Source organism: Poromitra crassiceps (assembly GCF_964638095.1).
Source record: "Poromitra crassiceps genome assembly, chromosome: 13".
Taxonomy (NCBI): Eukaryota; Metazoa; Chordata; class Actinopteri; order Beryciformes; family Melamphaidae; genus Poromitra; species Poromitra crassiceps.
In genome coordinates this window covers 28,132,651-28,153,786 of record NC_139644.1, presented here as the reverse complement: position 1 = coordinate 28,153,786, position 21,136 = coordinate 28,132,651, and the positions used below count along the sequence as shown (strand labels likewise).

The following is a 21,136-nucleotide window of genomic DNA, read 5'->3' as shown; positions in this document are numbered from 1 at the left end:
TGCTAATAAGGTGAATATATGGAGGATAGTCAATTCAGGTAAAGTTTGATTGGTCCTACAGGGTTTAATTATAACAATTGAAAAAACAAATCCGCAAGTACCAATAAACTGAGTCAATGATTGGTGCACTGTATGTGAAAATAAAGAGATTACCACAGTAAATGTTGCACGAGTAACAAAGTCTCGTCATCTTTTGAATCTTTCTTTTCTGAAAATCTGAGCTCATAGTTCCAACACAAAGCAGAACTTTTATCTTTAAGCTGAAAAGCTATAAGCAAGAGAGCCAAATATTCTGTCTATGATGTAATGAAAATATAGTAGTTTCTCCTCTGACAGACTTGGAGACTTGAAGGCTTTTGTTGACTGACTGGGCAGTTCTCCAGCCACAGAGCCTGTCTGCACTCACCCACTGCAGGCTTCAGATTCCATTACACCATACATAAATAATAATCCCATAGCCCGCTGTGTGTTGAGCTATTTATGCATGTGACTATTGAAGATAATCTAGCCTCACAATAAAGATCACATGTAAATCCGCCTGACAACGGTAGTTTCCTCTGGACTGTGTTTGCATGGCCCCGATAGCATCCCTGATACTAGTATAGACTAGTTTGCATGTCCCTGAAGTTCTGATAGAAAACAACTCAAATTACCAAGTGTTACCTTATCTTATATCCATTTCGCTGGCATACTCACACATACTCTTAACTACTCTGAAATGAAGAAACCAGCCACAACAAATTCATAGCAATCTTTATTGTACTTACAAATCCACGCATCAAATCTTTTTAGTACTTTTTCCTTTACCATTTACAACAGGGAAGAATGAGAGACAAGCTAAACGTCATGCCTTTTCCAGCAGGCGCGATGCACTACAGGATGGGCTGAAATGGAAGAGGGGAGAGAGAGAGAGACATGGAAGAGGAGAGAGAGAGACATAAAGTGCTTTTGTGGACAGTTTTCTTGTTTTATTTTTTTAATAGAAAAAAGGATCAAAACAAAAAGGGCTGAGGGTGGAAGGAGAGGTCCATGGATGTGACAATGCAAAGAGGGAAGAAGGTGACTAGGTTGATGGGGAGGAAGAGAGTGTGTGTGGGGGGGGGGGAGGGTTATTCATCTTTCAAAAAATAAAAAAGCGTTCAGATGAAAATGGATCTCAGCCCAGGATGAGGCTGGACTTGCCGCCGGGTGGGTTTCTTCGGTTGGCAGCGGCGGCGGCAGCGGCGGTGGCACCGTCGGCGGCGGCTCCTCCCGACGGGGCGGGGGGCTGTGGCGTCTCCTTCTGCTCCTCCTGCTCGGCCTCGGGACACTCTGCACATCCAACACAAAGACAACATGTTTATTCAAAAGCATCAAATGGTGGCTTGATTTTCCAGCTCATTTTGTGGTGGGGGGCAGGGAGTGATCACATTTTATTTCTGGTTGAGAGTGTATTCAATATTTTTTCCTGATGAAATAACGACTGGGGTTTTAATGTTCTCATAAGTAGGACACAAGCCCAAACAGCTTAATTTTTTTGGGATAAAGCAAGTTTCTATCATATGATGAAGAGCGAGAGTCACAGTAAAACACCATGTTATCTGGGCAAATAAAGTGTGCTTGAATCGAATGCGGAAAAAGTGGAAGCGAATTAGAGTAGAGACAATAAATTGTCCTCAACAGAGCTGTGGGCGGCTGGCCAGGCCTGTAATGACATCACACTGCTGAAGGACTAGGCTCTCAGTGTCCATTAGTGCTCATGAAAAGCTGTAAAATGTGAGCCCCCGCCCCACCCCCAAATATGTGTCTTGGTGTTATACGGCAGTATGTGAAGAAACAAATTACTAAACACATTGCCAGTATCATCCTGATTGAAGTGCTCTAAAATCCCTGACATAAAGTATACTGTATATTAACACACAAACACAACTACACATTTTCAAATTACAACAATAAATCTTTGATTTCTCATCGTACACAGAGACATGTGATCAAACCCTCCATTATCTGAAAAGCCTACTACTCTGTTACAAACAGGCAACTGGAGGTTAATAAATAGCTGTTCATACTAATGTGAAGGCTTTCACCAAAGAACAGCTGCTTGACTACAGACCACAACGCCATCATGACAGGCCAACGCAACATCAAAGAGACTCTGCGGGGTGTTGACTTAGGAACACAAGGTAAGCACATGTGCATCTTACAAAAATATGGTTTGCTATTCCAGCAGTGTAGGGGACAAAGCCAGCCACTATGATCTGATTGGTTAAGAGCAGAGTGGAGCAGTGTCGCTGACAAAGCTATGATCTGATTGGTCAGAGCGGAGTGGGATTATCTGATCTGCCATCGTCGACCATGAGGCTATTCACTGTGGCTACTGACTAATGCAAGTCATGCACAGCTGTTTAGAGAAAGCGAGTGTGAGAAAGACTTGAAAACATGGCTGTAAACGGCAGAAGGAATCCTGGATATTTACCATCGTTTGGTTGCTCTTCGCCATTCTCAACCTGCAATGACAACAAATGAGACAAGAGATGAAGCATCCCACTGAACCAATTTAATGACTAGCGTCTAGTCATTGTGATAGTCTAGTGCTGACTAGACTATCACTAATATAAGCATCCCACTGAACCAAGTTAATGAGTAGAGTCTAGTCATTGTGATAGTCTAGTCACTACTAGACTATCACCAATATAAGCATCCCACTGAACCAAGTTAATGAGTAGAGTCTAGGCATTGTGATAGTCTAGTCACTACTAGACTATCACCAATATAAGCATCCCACTGAACCAAGTTAATGAGTAGAGTCTAGTCATTGTGATAGTCTAGTCACTACTAGACTATCACTAATATAAGCATCCCACTGAACTAAGTTCATGACTAGAGTCTAGGCATTGTGATAGTCTAGTCACTACTAGACTATCACTAATATAAGTATCCCACTGAACCAAGTTAGTCATTGTGATAGTCTAGTCACTAGACTATCACTAATAGAAGTGAACATGCAGGCCAACATATTAGACTGTGTATGAAGTTATGAAGTGAGGGTTTTCTCTGGCTTTTTGGAGGGCTTAGGTGCTGTGTTGCAAAATATAAAATGTCACATTATTATGACCATATCTGTGTACAAACATTTGGAAAAGCCAGAGCAGATAATAAATAAACCACACCCAAAAAGCTTAAAGACAAAAGTTGCTAAAGTAGTCCACCAGTGGGCACCAATATTAATTTGGTGTAGGTGGCACCCGAAACAGTGAAGACGGACTCATTCGCAGAACACAGATTAAACCTCCATGAGGATTAAAATGTCAATAGACAGTAGACACTAGCTATCAAAGAACATGTTGGTTCAGTTTCAGATAGACAGATAACGCCCCTCCCCTCCCAATGGAATTCTCCACAGAATTACACTTAATCTAATCTGTGTGTGTTCTTTTCAGCCCCGAACGAGGCTCTGGCTGCGTTTTGGAAACAGGCTGTGTCAGAATGAATGAGGTACCTCTCCTCGTCTCTCTTTCCAGACCATGGCTGCCCCAGAGTTGTGGATGGTGGTCAGTTCCGGCTCAGGGTTCTTGGGGAAGAGAAGAGGCTGCTGGCAGCGCCTCAACGGGGCCGAGGGTTCCCCGCACAGGGTCCCTGTGGGTGGTCCGGCTTGGCCTGGAGAGAGAGAGAGAGAGAAAGAGAAACATATAAATTAATTAACCTTTTAGAGACAGTTCAGGGCTGTAAGAACACACTCCCATACAACTCTCCAATCAATCAATCCAAATACAGATTAAATTAATTATTTTCTTGGGGTGCGCAGTCAAACCTATTTTTATTTGCCCCCCTTTGTTGCCTATATTGAAGCTAGACAGGAAACAGAAGAGACAAGTGACAAATGAAATCATGAGTCAGGATTCAAAACGACACAGTCATGGACGCTAATCCACTTAGCCACAAGGGCACCCCAGACTCAAGTCATTCTATCCCATGATGCAGCAGTGCTCACAACAACAGCCCTATTCTCAGATCGGCCAAACACCAACGCTATGAGGGAATCGGCCTGAAATAACAGCAGAGAAAAATCACTGAGAAACAGCAGAAAACACCACCACCAGTCTCAACTGCCTACTTCTCTCAGACTGCAACAGACCCAGAAACGCAATGGAACAGGTCCAGGCAGACAAGCTTGAGTGCCAAAACTCACATAACCCCACACTGCCCACATTCTCCTTGAGCCGAAAGGGCATTAAAAAGCCATTGTTTGGCTACTGTAGGGAAGCACTCTGTGCGAACCCAAAGCCGCATAAGGCAACAGCTGTGGACAGTCCAGAGCGCCAGGGAGGGGAGAGATTGTCTTTGTCAAGGGAGAACAACGCCAGCTGAAGAACAGGCAGAGCGGCCATCTTGATCCGTGGATGTGGGGTTGTTAATGGAGTGAAGTGAATCAGCATTGTTGAAAGCCTCTATGAGTCAACAAGAGCCCCTTTATTAGTCTCCACATTACCCAGTGCAATCAATTCTCTGGACAGTGAACGACTGGACTGTGATGCATTATGTGATCATCACAACAACACATAGCCTTCTACTTAAACTATAGGCCTGCCTGGTATGAACATCGAGATGATGCCGGTCTATCACAGTTTATATCCTAATTGAGCTACAAGTTTGGAGACATCCTAGTCTTGGCTTTCTCTGTGATTGCAGACTACCTCTTCTGTGGCTGGGAGCTGTGATGGCACTTGAACAAACCCAGAGCTCTGGTATCTGAAGACCTCCAGATCCCAGCAGACAACCCACAGCTCTGGTATCCGAAGACCTCCAGATCCAAACTCACTGGCTGCTAACAGCCTCTAGGCCTCTGCTTATGGCTCTGCATCAACATCATGTCAGCACATTCCCAACAGCCAAACTGAGACACCACAATGTGGCAAGGGAAATCATCTGTGGTTATATAGAGCTAACTCTCATAAGTGTGAAGCATGGATATATTCTCCAAGACGGAGTTCACAACCAAGCGGGCATCGCTCTAGATGGTTTCAATTTGAGACATAAATTAGTTTAATAAGCCCTTGAATAAACAAAAGCTGGCATGACCATCGGAAAAAGGATCTACACATCACGCGACATGGTGAGCCAAAGGAAACAAACCTGTTGAGCGACACCGGAGGTTCATATCCCGGCCGGCCAGTCTGCTCAGACAATGCTAATAAAAACCTGTTATAGTAATAAAGCTTGCATGTTCCTACAGACAAATATCCTCAATATCCCAGTTGGGACAACCGTAGGATGACCGGCCTGAACTTGACCCAGACCTGCTCGAGACAATGCAAGCAGGAAGAGGCTTTGCAGGCAGCAGCTGTTGGCTGGAGTGGTCAGAGGTCAGGCTAATGATTTTAGGCTAAATGCTACATTCTCCATGCCCCGCAAATGTGCCACAGCATGGAAAGCATTTGCTACAAAGTGGCTAGTGTGAAAACATGTGATCCCTGGCTCGTGAGTCACTTCACAGGCCTTTGCTGAAAGGAAAGGGAATCCTATAGCTGCAGGTCTTGCATTTTGCTCTTAAAGAACTCCATACATTAGTGAGCCTATGTAGACACTGAACAACAGGGCAGTATAGCTGCTGCATACTGAAGAGAGAATTAGGTTTGGCTGGAGACTTGCACCTGGATATAATATATACGAGGCTACGTTATTTTTTCACTTGGCTGTATGTTTCCTGTGACCTTGATGATTTACAGGCAGCTACAGGTCTTCTAATCCCCTGAGCTCAACATAACATAAGACATGCCACATAAATACAGTATATTATACAAAGACACACATTTTACCAATTGACACATTTTTTACTGGCCTATTTCTTTCCTTTGAGGGCTGATCCTCTCCCCAAGTTGACAAAGCTTCAAATTACCCCTATCCCAGCACTCCAGGGCTTTTTGGCTATTCAACTTGTGGGATGTGTTTTCTGACCATCTCAATGGAAAAAATACAAGAAATACTAACTTTTCATCTTTTCCTTGCACAACTTAAACGATTTAATTTCATGGTGCTTTTCCCTTGCTTCATGCACTTTCCACTACTGCTACAGTATCTCCAATGGTTTAAGGAGAGATAGGCAGTGTTCAGTCCTGTCTCACTGGTGCAAAACTCATCCCAGTGTCCATGTTACCATGTAAGGCTGTCTAAAAACCAGGGGCAAGCTTATCTTGTGACTCCCTAGGGTCTGCAGGTGCTGTTATGTGCGGTCAGTATGAACCGAGCTAGATTAGAGGCAACAGAGAGGCTATTTACTGGGTGGATTGTTCCTCCGATGAGCGTGGGGGTCGACCGGCTCGGCGAAGATGTTGGAGGCCATTTTGTTCTTGCGCTGAGAGGCGTCCTCGTCTGCGCCGAAGGAGATGTTGGAGGCCCCGCCTGGCGGCCGCAGTACCCTGCGGAGCAACGAGCGAAGGATTGTAATGTTAAATGATTGACATCCTGTTCACACTGCCCCGCCCCCACCGTACAACTAAAACACAAGGTCTCCACGTCACACTCGACTGATCAGCTGCACAGGGCAAATATCAAATAGTCAAATAATAACATGACAACACCTTAGGCTACATGCAGCCTTCGCCCTACTCCACCCTACCCCTTGCATACACATACACTCACTCGCTACCAGCAAGGTCTCTCTGTTCTCTAAGCCGCGGCTGTTAGCCTGTCAGACAGATACTCACAATCTCTGCCCTGCAGCTGACTCCAGTCGCATACAATCACAGCGTTCAGTGTGAGCACTGGCTAGCCCGTGCCCCTCTTTGGCACAGATTCCATTGCGGTGACACACAGAGGGGCTGGTGTCACTTCCTGATAGTATTGTCATTCCATTATTAACAGAGTCAAATCGACTTAAGATGCCTCTCAGGGCAGTGTGGCACAGTAGAAGTAGCATCAAAAGCTAATGTAGGTCAACATAACTAGACTTTAGCTACAATACAGAAAGCTTGCATGCAAAGCCGGGCATGGTAAACAAAGGCCACTTTCCACCGACATTCCTTCTGCCATGGAGTGAACAAAGGAGACACGATAATGAGTAGGAAAGCCTTTTCCCCTCCCGGTGCTGAAGGACAGTTGGGGTGGAGGACAGAAAGTGATGTGTTGTGCAGACCCCTCCCCTCTTTTTACCAGCTAGCTCCACACAGTCGCTGAAGCCACCAGCTGACACACAGCGAGCAGCTGTCCAAGGGGGCAGGCGCGCAGATGGGAGTCCAAAAAACAACTTAGCTCCTGAGGCGGAACTAGAAAGAAAGCAACCAGAGGGGGTGAACCCACGAAGGATTTTCTCAATCTAGTGTCGTTCGCACTTGGCTAAATGGTGATGCCTAAACCAGACTTCACCTCCTGGCCAGAGAGGAATGGATGAGCTCATGCTTTCCATGCGGATTGCGACCAGGAAAGGCTTTTAGCTGTCTGGCAGCAGACCCCACCCTAGAATGAAACTGCAAATATTTTCAGTGAAACGGCACTGATGATTAGAAAGTCGAAGGCAGCTTCAGGCAGGTGGGGAATGGGCAGATTCGGCCTGGCTCCACAGCCAAAGATGGCATGGCCGATACGCAGGGTGGGAGGCTTTTGATGGCCAAGTGAGATTTTAGCCTAATTCTGCTGGATTGCTGCTATAGGCTACGGATTCTTGTGGTCGGTCAGCAGTAGACAGCAGCAGCTCGTAAAAAGGCTTTAACTGGTAAAAGCAAAGAACTAGGGGAAGATTTACAGGCTTAGCTACAGCTCAAAAGCCCCCACCCAAGACTGACCGAGATTTGACATGCTCGCTCAGCAAAGGCCCTGGCAAACCACACTCCTTTCCCTAAGTATCTGCTTTAATTTGCAACCGAGATCTTCCCCCATTGTTTGGGCCACATGATTAAAGGCATTTTCTTTGCCTTGTTTTCACTGCCAAGGGGGAGGAATACATCCAGACGAGACGCATCACTTACTGGAAGTGCATGACTACTGCGTGCCTGCAGGATGACTCCCTTAACTGGCCCTCCTAAGGTATTTTTCACTCCACTTAAAAAAAATCCTCCTCAGAGGTAACAGATTATGTAGGCCAGTCGTAGGCATTTGCCAAGATACGCCCATTAACGGTACCATGACAAAATGTATAGTATTTGGGTGTAACGCAATCTATCTAAACTTCATCTAAGTTCAGGCTTCTCTCGCCCTAACCAGCAAATAACCAAATCAGAGATGATGAGATCTACAGACTCAAGTCTAGTCTGGGATTTTTCCTGCAATCAATCAAACGTTTGGACTCTTGAGTCAAGCTCATATAACGCTAAGCTCTTCCTCTGGTTTTCTATTGAAGATTTTGCTATAACATTCCGTGCAAAAAGACGAGGTCGCAACTACAAAAAGAAATAGCATAGCGATAATTCAATGCAGTACAGGACTAGGACTAACGTTTAGAACAAAGTTGAGCTCTGATAGTCGGACAATCAACAGAGCGTTAGATAGCTAAAAAATAAAGGTGAAAAAGACTCGGCAGACACTTTATTTCTCTTTTCATTTCTTTATGTGACTAGTATCAAAGGCCAGGCAGGCTAGCCTAACTAGCGTGGCTCAAGGCTGAGTGGTAACGTTAACGTTGCATCAGTCACCCAATAAGATTAACTTAATTAGCAAGACTATGTTACAGTTTAGCTAAATCCAGAAAACCCCCTTGCCAGCCACTCGCGGCCTAACGTTAATGTTTAACTCAACACCATGAGAAAATGTAGAAAAGAGGCGTTAGCTAGCTGAGAGGCTTGCCCGCATCCCCATTTCTTTTGTTTGTTCATGAAGGCTTTTCTGCTCCTTTTACCTGGAACTGCTTTTAGCACCGGGGTCCATTCCTTGGAAGTTTGTTGTCGTCGTCATCTTTATGGTGTATTTCGAACAAATAGTCAGTAAAAAACTGTACCAAAAAATCGTCAGTCCTTTCCGCAGAGACGCGAGGGGATGTAGACTCCACCCGACCTGGAACACATGAAAAGTGTGAGCCGTTGGTTTTTCTGCGGTGCCAGGCCAGGCCACAAAGCCCGCCCACCGACTTTCCACCCGCTCTGATTGGACAGAACCGCACAGAACGGCTCTCTGGTTGGTGGCGGGGCCTGCCAGTTAATGTCAATGATTAGGCATCATCCTCCTAGAGAGGCTCATTTTTCCTGTTTCCATCTAATCTAATGATGATTACTGTCTGCAACATATCCAAACAGTGGTGTAACAATAGCAAAAATGGGCAAGCTACAGTATCATCTAAGGCAAACAATCACTAATTAAAAAAAAAAAAAGTGTATCTTTCAGAACAGCACTGCCTTTTCCTCACAAGACTATCTTCATATAATTATTACATGTTTGATAGTACTAAGTCAACCTATATTATATAAACTGAGTGTAGGAGGGTTTATCCTCCACTACATTACAAATTCAAATTATTAATGTAAATTACTACTCTTGTTGAGTTGTGTTCTTATTGTCCTGCCAGTTTAATACTAGGCTATTTTGTTAGTGCAAAATTTCTACACTTGAACCTGATAGCAACTTCAGTTTATCAATGCAATTAGTTTGTTTTATATTGGTTGCATTAAGGGACAAGTGAAAATCACATTGGAGAGTCAGAAAAAACAATTGTGAGTTTGGATAAAAAGACAATAGCTTTATTTGAACACGCATCTTATTAGACAATACAGATGTCTATTTAGACTAGAAACATCTCTTCAGGCTTCCCGAATTTGAAGCTTGGCCTAGTTAAACTATTAGTCACTATTAGACATTTCTCTACACATACACATTCACTACTATATAAAAAAAGATATAAAAGCAATTATTTTCCGCAGATAACAGAAATTTAACCAAACAATCCAGCCCCATTCCCAAACTGGGAATATCATTGTTCTCCGAGTGTTAGCCAGTCCCAAAACATTAGACTTCTAGAGCAGATTTTCTGGACAGAGATTAAGGATTAAGCCTACCCTAATCGTCTGCATCACAAGCCCTTCGAATCGGGATGAGGTCCTCAACATTCGTCACAACATGGCACGAACAAATAAAACCTGAACTTAGAGTGATCATTCTCAACATGGTTTATGTCACAACATGGCATGAACAAATAAAAGCTGAACTTAGAGTGATCATTCTCAACATGGTTTATGTACAAAAACAGGAAGGTGACGAGGGCAAAAATGAAAACACTATACAACAGCAGTTATGTGTTGAAGTTGCAACATGACAACTTCTTCTGCACGGCATTCAGTTGAGACAAGCGGCCAAGTTGTAAAGAAGCAGTCTTGGTGTTTTGGGGTAGGATGGTGGGGTGAGGTGGGAAGTGCAAGGACAATTAATTCAGGCCTCCTGTCTGTTGCTGGAATACGTCAATTGTATCTTCATCTTCCATTTCCAACTGTTGGGGGGATATAATTGTATTTAAACACAAGTCATACAGCATTTGTGATAAACCCTATTCAAAACCAGTTGTATAAGCAAGTTCTGCATTATCTCCTTGTCAAATTTCATATCCAGCTAATTTTTATTTTGATATTAAGGCATGCTTACAGTATATATATATATATATAATTTATATTTTTAGCACCCCTTCCTTGTCAAAAACTTTTTTGAACATAAACGTCATTGTTTCATGACTTACCTGTGCCGGTGTGTCCGTCTCATTTATGGGCTGTCCATCAAATCTGAAACGGATTTGCCTCATCGACAGCCCCTGGAGAGACAAACACATAAGGACATTGGCTCTTGTAGTGAATCGTACTTGGATCAGAACATTGGCTCTTGTAGTGAATCGGGCGTGGAAGCGACTTGTCCACACAGATACAACCATCCCACGCCAAGCTGTCTGTTACACACTAACAGCACTAAATTAACAACTTTCACAAGTACTCTGAACGGTGGATAGCCTCAACAAAGGGAATTAGGAAGAGGTAGATGCTGGCATTCCACAACCCTGCTGCTGACCTTTCAGATACACTAAACAAATAACGGGAACAACAACCATGTAAAGGGAAGCATGTGGCTGCAGTAAGCCTACTTCTCTTGGGAGCGCTACAGTATGTAACAAAGAGCTTTCCTTCAGTACAGTTTACCACAGATAATATAGTTCAGGTCAATGTTTTCCTAAGTGTAAATCCATGAAACATGGCCCTTATTGGTTTATGAATGAGAGAACTGGCTATTTACTTGAAATAATTTAAATACACGAGGGGAAAAAGTCAGCAAAAAAGTTTACGAGTATAATCGATGGCTTAGAATTATTCGAAGACCCCTCCTTAGCCTTATATTTTATTCTAATCTGTAATTTATTTTATTTCTTTGTCTCCATCTCCGACTATGAAGATGCTTCTCTGTGCTCATGTTCTTTAAGAGGTTTGCCCTCCTTCCCAGACAATGTGGGAGGAAAGATCTCCACAAGGCCAAAAGTATTGATTTGGCATTCTTGGAACTGCTTGCTAATTACCTGTGGCCTGGGCCGGCCTGTCTGTGACACAGACACTGACAGCCTCTGCTCTGATGCATCCCTGACTCACCTCACATTGTGTCACCTCTCCTCTGACTGCTCATTTTCCCTCTGGCAAAGAAATTACATTCTAGAATGTGGGCTATCATGCTATCGTTATAACAGAGTAAGCTGTAGTCGTAAGCCAACAGCAACTCAATAGGATTTTTACATTTTGCTGAGTGGGCCTCAACAACCAATGGGTCTAATGCAGCCAGCAGTGCAAAGTCCTCCCTTATCAAAGCAAATTGTTAGCATCTATTCGATTTCTTTTATTTAACAACAGCAGTTAATATCTTTGTTTAAAAAGCGGTGAAATGCTGCTGCTGATTATGATTCAAATACTGCAGTTTGAGAGGAAAAAGTGGCCAAATAAGCATAATTGTTTAAAATGAGGTGGGATTTTAGCTCAAGCAGCTGAACTGGCTAAAGTGTTTTCCACTCAACCAGCTAAAGACAGGGGAGGGAAACAAAGGATCCAAAATAGAAGTATCACACAGCAGCGCCACAACACATGAGAGACTGTCACATATATCACACAGCAGCACCACAACACATGAGAGACTGTCACATATAGAGAAGAAACAGAGCTGGAGCTGAAACGCCAAGAACATTGGACTACTTTAAAGCACTGGAGTTTGAAGATCACAGGAACAGAATAAGTAATGGACCAGGGATCCAAAATCCAAGTACTGTTTTGAATACGAGAGCATGGCAAAAACGTTTTGCTCTCCAGTCAATATTGGCATGGTGGGATGAATAGTACTTTCCATTCTTACAGAGACTTGAACCCACTTTGACTTTCAAATAAAGAGCCATGCCAGCAGTCGCATTTCATCACATATTCTCTTTTTCCATCTTTCAGTTCCGGATAAACAATGTGAGCTCACATCTGGAGAATGAAGGGGACTTTTAACAGAGACATTTATTTGTCATAAGCCTGAGGACAGTTTCTATTAGCCGTGTATCCATGGTTGCACTCAAGGTCACAGTTATAGTGTGGGTTTAACTGGCACTCTTGCTGACGTCACAGTTACAGTGTGGGTTTAACTGGCACTCTTCCCACGTTGACCCATTAGAATCAGAGCCGTGTATATAGAAGAGTCGCGACATCTTCATTCACTCCAATGGACCAGTTTTTTACTCTCAAGAGTTCCAGGAAGTAAGGTCCTGGATTAAGAAGCACTGTCGAGTTGCAGCAAAATGGACAGTTTGTGTTGTACTTTGAAAGTTTTTTTTTTTTAGAATCAAATTGTACATCATTAGCTTTATTTTAGCATTCAAAAGTAGCGTGAGATCCCTTCCTGGCTGTTCATTGGCTAATGAGTCACGCATTTCGGTCCTCCGCTGATGCCACTCTCTCTCTAAATTGCTCTGATTAGAATCAGTCAACATTCCTGCATCCTGTGATTACAAAAATCACCTGGTAATAGACAAGAAGTGCAGGAGAGGAAGCTTACACCCGCTAAGAAATAGAAACTATAGGATTTATTCGACAGGAACAAATAAAACCAGAGTTAAATGCAGGTAAACAAGGTTTTGGTTGAGGTGAGGAAGAGGAGGAGATTCTGGATTGGCTGCTGTCCTAAAATTGTTCCACCACTGGGGGGAGCCAGGAAGGAGAGAACCAGGGGGACAAACTGTGCCGAGTAGCGACACATTCTGCTGCTCGCGGCAGATCCACAGCCACCTCTGGCTTCAGCGCTGTATATAGTCTCGCTCATCTCGGGTTGAGTGGAATCACAGAGGAAGAAGTGGAGCTGTCCTTATTTGCCATTGTATATGCAACACTTTCACAAACTTGCAGAGACTGTAAACATGGAGGTGATGGATCACATTTTCACCAGCATTATCTGGCTTAGTACTTTCAAGTTCACATTTTTAGCACACTGCAATGTCATTCAGACCATTTTTCTTTGATGTTTCTAGCAGCCCCGTGGCACCCAAACATATAAACAGATGACAGTATTCGACTCTTACACTATCTTCACACAGGCAGTTAAGAAGGCGCCTACTCCACTTCAAAGGACTTCAATATTCACCTTATAGGGAAAGTAACCATGCAGTATTTTGCATATGGCACAAAAGGGTAGATCCAAGCTTTCCACTTAAGAACACAAGTAGAAAGTGCCATTACACATCAGATTTCAGGTCATAACTCTGGGTTTGGCAATGGACCCTGATTTAAATGTGACGTCACAATCAAGGAAATATCTGCAGTCAAATTACGTATTCAATTAAAATAAAACAAAACAAATTTGAATATTTTCATTTGGTGATCGCAACTTTTAAATTGCCACATCAGGACTCAGCTAATGCATTTTTTGTCGTTGCTTGCTGTTGACTACTAAACTGCTCACGTGTCACTCGCTAAGTACATGCGTATCAACTTATCAAGTGTGAAAGGCTGAGAATAATTAGCATTATGTGCAATCAAAGTCTAGAGAAAACTTTAATCATGGCATCTGATGGCTTCAAAAGGGTTCAAATACGCGAATACTTTAAAGTTGCTTTGAACCGTCAAGTCATTCTAATAATTATTCCCATATGGCATGAATGCTTATAAGCCCTCCTCCACACTGCCCATGCTGCTGGTAACTCCTGTGAACAGTTCTGTGTTGAAATGTTACAAAGGTGATTGTAGGTATCATGTTCCCTAAAATCTATAACCAGGGGGATGTAATAATACAGTGTGTGCTGAAAAGGAGGGTTGTCACACCTTTTTAAATTGCCCCCTGGTTTATTGTTTATTGTTTATTAAAAAAAGGATCCCCACTAGCTGACGCCTAGGCGTCAGCTAGTCTGGTAGATAGATGATCAGTTTCTCACATAAAGGAGACAAGTCTGATTCTGACTGAGCAAATAATGTTCTGTTATTGGAACATTTTTACATTTCCTTTTAAATGTAAAGGAGTGAAAATATTATGTTCCCAAAAATGTGCGCGGACATATACACACAATCGAGTATAAATATGTCAGATTTGTACTTAAATGCTTCCTCCAGCGGCCTGAAAGAGTCTCTCAAAATGTGACGTCTATGAATTCACTAGTCAATTGCAACCAAACAGAGTTTCAGGTGTACAGCAGGTGAGTCAGGTGGAGATGGTCAGCTGTGACATCATTTGTCAAGAATCTGCAATTACCTTACTTCTTCTTATTGGCCTAATGCCATGTAAACATACAGTATATATGAAATGAAATCACCAGAGGAAGGGGCCTTAAACTTTCAGTACTTGACTAAAAGTGCTTACGGTAATAACAATAAGGGTACATTAATTAACAGTTAGTTAAAGCTTAATAAGTATTAACTAACCTGCTACTTAACAATGATTAACTAGCTAACTCTTAATTAACAGCCTTGACCGTACGCTTGCTCTAACCTTAACCTCAGTGACTTCAAGTTCATAGCTCAACCCACCCAACCACAATATCAATAACTAAGCCTTTATTAATGTACCCTCATTGTTCAGGAGGTTGAGATCAGACTGTGACACCACCCTGAATAAATCAATGGTGGTTGCTGTAAGCCAACACGGTGCCAGGCCCACCTGTCTATCGCAGTAGGCCTTCATGAGTTTGCTGAGCGGCGTGTGCCTCTTGATCTTGAACTGCACTACAGATCCGTCCTGACCCGCCACCTTCAGGTTTATGTGGTCGTTGTTTTCCGTCTTCACTCCTTCCTGAGGGACAGAGGCGAGAGGAGAACCAGTTAGCACAAGTGATTAATCAAGCACCGCCACCAATTAATTGGTAATTGGCGGCTGGCTGATCTGGAAAGAGGTTATTTAGGTCAATAACCACAGTGCCAGTGTGGCTATGCAAAATGCTGTGGCCACTTGACATTATAGCCCTACTGCTATATTAGGCAGGACAAACCCACCGCTCTAACCACGCTGTAATGTAATCACTATGGGAGATTTCTGCATTCTGGGCTCATTTCAATCTAGTATTAAACATACTTTTGGGTCATGTTGGAATAAAAACATTGCTTGTATCGATAAATATCCACCATTACTACTATAAAATGAAAAAATAATTTTGAAAAAGCCCGAAATAATACGATAAATGGAGCTCTGTTTAGAGGGGGGATTCCAGCGTCTCAGGCTCCCTAGAGAAAAACGGCACACCAAAAAATCAGCACTCCTCGGCTTTGAGAGTAAATTCCCAACTGGATTTTCTGATTTGACCATTGGTCTGTCACTTAAATTGTAGCCAACCCCTATGACACGTAATGGTGAATGTACATTTTTGATTGGTTTGAGTTATATTGACGAAAATCGCGTAATTTCCCTTCAGTCGCTTGGCTGCTCGATTTAACTTTGAGGTAACATTGACATACCACACACGAAATTGTTCGCAAACTTGTCCTCTAAAACACTGTCGAGTCAATTTTCGTTTTTCGTTTGGGGGTTTTTTGTTATTGGTGTCAGAATGTGCAGTGCGCCATGTAAAAATCCCCCCTGCTTTTTCTTCATTAAATGAGGAAGCGCGAGACCGGAGCAGAGCAGATAGCTGCAGCTGGGCTGCTCCCCCTCCCCCTCCCTCCTCTCTCTCTGCACAAACAAGTCAGTGGTGGAGTGCTTCTCAATGTGGGGTCAGGGGAGAGGATTCAAGATTCTCTGTTGTCTCTCTCAACCTAATATATATGGAATTCTGAACAAAATCATATCTAGGCTACATTAAAAAAAATCTGATTTGCATCTGAGAAACCAAATTTCATCATATTGGGGGTCCATGGCCCCAATGTGAACTAAATTAGGAGTCCTTAATATGAAAAAGGTTAAGAATGATTTACAGAAACACAATGCCATGGGTATTCCCTTTCCCTTCCTTTTTTTTATGATGAGGCAGGATTTGGTTTATCAATAATAGCCTACATATAATTTCACCTTTTTTTTCTCGACGCCCCTCCCACACACACACCCCCTCCCCAGTGGCGTGCCTGACCAAGTTGGTGCCCTAGGCAAGATTTGTGCTGGTGCCCCCCCTCCCCCAAAGAAAATATAATAAAAATTATATTGCAGCGAATTCCACCACTGCAGTGCAGGCTCAGAATCGCCCTTCCCCAGTGGCGCTGGAAGTACTTTTAGGAAGGGGTGCTGTAAGGAAGGGACTCTCCGAAGAAAATTTGATGTTTTTTGGACTTTAATCCATATTTAGAAGAATATTTAATTTAAAATTAACATTAGGATTATACTGTTGTGATGTCATTATTCAGTATCTGCTCCTTTTCTCACTCACTTTCATATAAGCACCTGCTCTCCCTTTAGTCGTTTTACACTACAACAGACAGCAACACAGGCATAAACACTGAACTTATTATTATTATTATGGAAAACCAGATTATGATGAAAATCAAACACTTTTGACGAGAGAGCATATTAAATAAGATCAGAGCTGGGAAGCACAAACTGTTTTTTAATGCATTTTGTTGGTGGTATAAACACAAGACAGCCAAATCCAACAATTTCGAAAATCCCATTTCTTGTGTACTATGGTGAAGGCATGGCCCGCCCGACTCTGCCTCTGATTGGCTTACCCTGATCATGTCAAATCTGAGATATTCAGCCTTTTGTGAAAGGAAGCATTTCAAGCACATCATTGACTCTGAAGCTAATATTTTCTGATATAATGACACCTCAAAAATAATTTCCTTCAATAAAAGAGTGAAAACAAAGGAATTTTGTTTGGCCAAATAATATTTTTTAGCTGCAACCAGCAGCGCTGGCCCCTGCGTGCGCACACCCTACACCTTCTTGCTGGTCTTGATTTACTGCTGGTGTGCATCAGATAGCCTATTCTAGCTTGTTTGCTCTCTGTGCATCGAGCCTGCTGCTGCCTGGGTGTGTGTGTACTGTCAATGGTTGTATGCTGTAGTGCCCTGCGTGCCCCACCCCCCTCCTCCTCCTCCTCCGTGGAGGAGTGTCTCTGCTGCGGTTTGCTCTGAGTTTGATCTGCACTGAAAAGCGCGCTGCATCCCCCCGCTTTTTTACAGCGTGTCGCCAGCTCCCAGCTGAGAATAATGTAACTTTTCAGAAAGACGCTGGTGTCGCCGTGTCGGCAACTAAATCATATGGATGGGCTATCGCAGCGGACACGGATGGGGCTCAATTGTGGCAGCAGATGACTGCTGTTCACAGGCACAGCTAACAGTATGCTTCATGCATATCGATGCGATTTCCGTTTCCTCATGACTTCTTCTCTCTTTTCTCCTGGCCTTTCTGTAATCTGGAGAGCACTGTCGCCACCTAAGGGTTCTGTAAAATAGGTTAGACACATTCAATAGCTCCCATATTGTAAGAGGCGATGTAAGAGGCTTAGATCGACATCCCCCCGTCAAAAAACGCAATTGACGAACATGTTCGTCCTTGGCACTCTACGTTACTAAACGAAATGACGAACATGTTCGTCCATGGCACTCAATGAGTTAAACTAATTAAACCCTACTCCTAGCAGCAGCTATAATTCAAGTTAAGTCTGCCTTTTTATTTCACTTGATATCAGGCCGCTATGCGGCCTTCAAATCTAGTTTGGTGGGGCTCTGGCGTCGTATTGTGTTGTGTGTGTAAGGTCTGTGTATTGATATGCATGTGTCCTGCACTCCGTTGGGATCCCAGCAGTGCACTCCACCAGTTTGAAGTTGATTGGATAAACAGTTCTCGAGATAAACCACTTTTTGTGTTCCCAGTAGGTGGCGCTATGCCAAATTGCATGGAATTTGGCACTGCACTGTGTTGGGTTCCCAGCAGCCTCCTCCCCAAGTTTGAAGTCGATTGGACGAATGGTCCATGAGATAAACCACTTTTTGCATTGCCAGTAGGTGGCGCTATACCGAATTGCACCAAATACGCCACTGAATTCCATCACGTCTCCTAAGCGTACTCCCCCAGTTTGATGTCGATGAGATGAATTGTTCAAGATAAACCACTTTTTGTTTGCCAGTAGGTGGTGCTATGCTGAATTGTACGGAATTCGGCACTGCACTCCATCAGGTCCCCCTAAGCGCATTCCCCAAGTTTGAAGTCAATCGGACAAACGGTTCTCAAGATAAACCGCTTTTGTGCTTGCCAGTAGGTGGTGCTGTGCCGAATAGCACATAATTCGGGCACTGAACTCCATCAGGTCACCCTAAGCGCACTCCCCAAGTTTGAACTCAATCCAACAAATGGTTCGCGAGATGAACCACTTTTTGTGTTTGCCAGTAGGTGGCGCTGTGTCGAATTGCACAAAATGTGTCACTGCACTCCATCCGGTCCCCCTAAACACACTCCCCAAGTTTGAAGTCGATCGGACAAGTGGTTCTCAAGATAAACTGCTTTTTGTGTTTGCCAATAGGTGGCGCTATGCTGAGTCTGTGTGTGTTTGGGGGTGGGCTGGCGTGGTATCAGACTTACTTTCGTGATGCAAATTGTGACTGACACTGCCCGCGGCCCGCCAACCAATCCGACCTGGTGTGTGGACATGATGTGGTTTGCAGGACTTTCCAGGTGGTTTCCAGGACTTTCCATGTAGTTCCAGGATATTCCAGCACTTTCCAGGTGGTTCAAGGACTGTGCAACCTGCCCATGACCCTCCCCAGACAATAACCCACTGCCATGCACATTTTCAGCCCAATCCGACCTGGGGTGTGGGCATGAGGTCATTTCAAGGTGGTTTCCAGGACTTTCCAGGTGGTTAAAGTACTGTGCAACCTGCCCATGACCTTGCCCAGATAATAACCCACAGCCATGCAAATTTCCAGCCCAATCCGACCTGGGGTGTGGGCATGAGGTGGTTTCCAGGACTTTCCAGGTGGTTTCCAGGACTTTCCAGGATTTTCCAGGTGGTTCAAGTACTGTGCAACCTGCCCATGACCTTGCCCAGATAATAACCCACAGCCATGCAAATTTTCAGCCCAATCCGACCTGGGGTGTGGGCATGAGGTGGTTTCCAGGACTTTCCAGGTGGTTTCCAGGACTTTCCAGGATTTTCCAGGTGGTTCAAGTACTGAACAACCTGACCATAACCTTGCCCAGATAATAACCAACAGCCATGCAAATTTTCAGCCCAATCGGAGCTGGGGTGTGGGCGTGAGGGGTTTTCCAAGACCTTCCAGGCATGAATTACATTTGACGTGAGGCCCACTTTTTCAGGCGTTTGGCAATGTAATGAGTGATGAATCCTAATTTCCCCTTAAAATTTGATTTAAAACAAAAAAATGCACGATTTTGGCCAGGACACTTTTGATTTGTTGTTTATTGGCCATATACTAGTAAATATAACAAGATAGGTGCATCATAAACTGTTACAAATATGTTTTTCAGAAAAACACACAAACGGGTTTGTCCTCCCTAGCTATATAACATTTAATCATCCCTGACTTGACATAACAGCCATTCAGTGTTTCAGATGAAAACTGCAGGTACACATAGCCTCCAGTATTTCTCCCAGTGGCACAAACATGCAAACACAAGTTAACAGTAGCCTCTCTGGGACACACACACACACACACACACACACACACACACACACACACACACACACACACACACACACACACACACACACACACACACACACACACACACACACACACACACACACACACACACACACACACACACACACACACACACACACACACACACACAGAGCATCTGGTTGGCTGTCCTTGCAATCAAGCAGGCAGTAATACGCGCCTGTGAATGCGCGTTCACACGCCTTCCGGTGTATCAAAGTAGTAGTTGAATTTCTGCCCTCAACTTGAACAAGATAAAGCAGAACACCTGAAAATACCAACTTTTTCTGTTACCCCTCACCCTAATAATACGGTAAAACAGACGGATATTTTGATACATTCTTAAGATACGCACCTTAGGTTTTTCGTCAGCCATGGTTACTCTTTTTGCGCTTCTCTACGCTGCCACACAAAGAATACGGGTACGCGCACGTACTCGCTCCCGTTTAAAATATTCGACCAAACGTGCGCGACCATGTGCCGTGCGCGTCCACTGTGCTCGTCTTTGATTGGCTACGTTAGTCACGAGGGAAAAAGCGCAGTCTGACATGAGTCTGACCATGGGCGGGAGTGTCACAATGCGCGTTATCGAAGCGTTCAACAACGCGTGCACGCGCATCGCAATGTTCTTCTTTTTACTGAGGTTTGTGGGCGCAGAGCTTTCACAAAATGCCACGACTCAGCACCGTGCTGACCGTGACACCATTGCTACATGCTTCCATAGTTGTCAATACAACATACATCATTTTTTATTGTTGTTGTTTTTTTCCAATGGAGATCCCAGCGGCCATCTTGTTTTTCCTCTAATGTTGAACTGAACTCAGATCTATTCACCACAACAACCACATGTGGTTGACAAGTATCTGTGAAAACTGCAGTTTTCACAGATACTTGTGTTAAGACATCATGTAATTACATGATTTACAACATAAACAACAATAACAACCACCCCAGAGTATATTCCATTGGAAATCTATGATATGCACGTGTTGTCATCGAGACTTAATCGTTTCTTTATATCCCCCCTGCATTTGGTGTGAAACGGGCTCAGGTTATCTCGGTCGGTCGAGCTGTCAAATGGGAGCAGTTTGTTTCTGTTCAGGCAGCAATGGCAGCGCTGGTGTGACGTCATGACACATGCGCCAAGGGGG

General features: G+C 43.7%; 2 protein-coding genes across 2 annotated transcripts; both read right to left on the bottom strand.

Annotated features, from left to right (window-relative positions):
• Positions 1–747: 747 nt before the first annotated feature.
• On the bottom strand, positions 748–8,966 carry LOC310787995 (uncharacterized protein). The gene is made up of 5 exons (XM_083649458.1): positions 8,807–8,966; positions 6,256–6,395; positions 3,479–3,636; positions 2,456–2,486; positions 748–1,311 (listed from the first exon to the last, which is right to left on the bottom strand). The coding sequence occupies exons 1-5, from the start codon at positions 8,860–8,862 to the stop codon at positions 1,157–1,159; spliced, it is 540 nt and encodes a 179-aa protein (XP_083505584.1). The 5' UTR covers positions 8,863–8,966; the 3' UTR covers positions 748–1,156.
• A 659-nt stretch (positions 8,967–9,625) lies between these two features.
• sumo2b (small ubiquitin like modifier 2b) lies at positions 9,626–20,424 on the bottom strand. The gene is made up of 4 exons (XM_083649142.1): positions 20,341–20,424; positions 15,037–15,168; positions 10,628–10,699; positions 9,626–10,384 (listed from the first exon to the last, which is right to left on the bottom strand). Exons 1-4 carry the CDS (start codon positions 20,359–20,361, stop codon positions 10,322–10,324), a joined length of 288 nt encoding a protein of 95 aa, XP_083505268.1. The 5' UTR covers positions 20,362–20,424; the 3' UTR covers positions 9,626–10,321.
• Positions 20,425–21,136: the final 712 nt, after the last annotated feature.

Excerpts from the sequence above, each read along its gene's own strand:
- LOC310787995 (XM_083649458.1), bottom strand. The coding sequence starts at position 8,862 with ATGACGACGACAACAAACTTCCAAGGAATGGACCCCGGTGCTAAAAGC. Across the intron at positions 2,487-3,478 it reads GGAAAGAGAGACGAGGAGAG|GTTGAGAATGGCGAAGAGCA; the intron begins GTACCTCATTCA and ends TTGTCATTGCAG. Across the intron at positions 1,312-2,455 it reads CGAAGAGCAACCAAACGATG|AGTGTCCCGAGGCCGAGCAG; the intron begins GTAAATATCCAG and ends TTGGATGTGCAG.
- sumo2b (XM_083649142.1), bottom strand. The coding sequence starts at position 20,361 with ATGGCTGACGAAAAACCTAAG. Across the intron at positions 15,169-20,340 it reads TGGCTGACGAAAAACCTAAG|GAAGGAGTGAAGACGGAAAA; the intron begins GTGCGTATCTTA and ends TCTGTCCCTCAG. Across the intron at positions 10,700-15,036 it reads AGGCCTACTGCGATAGACAG|GGGCTGTCGATGAGGCAAAT; the intron begins GTGGGCCTGGCA and ends TTGTCTCTCCAG.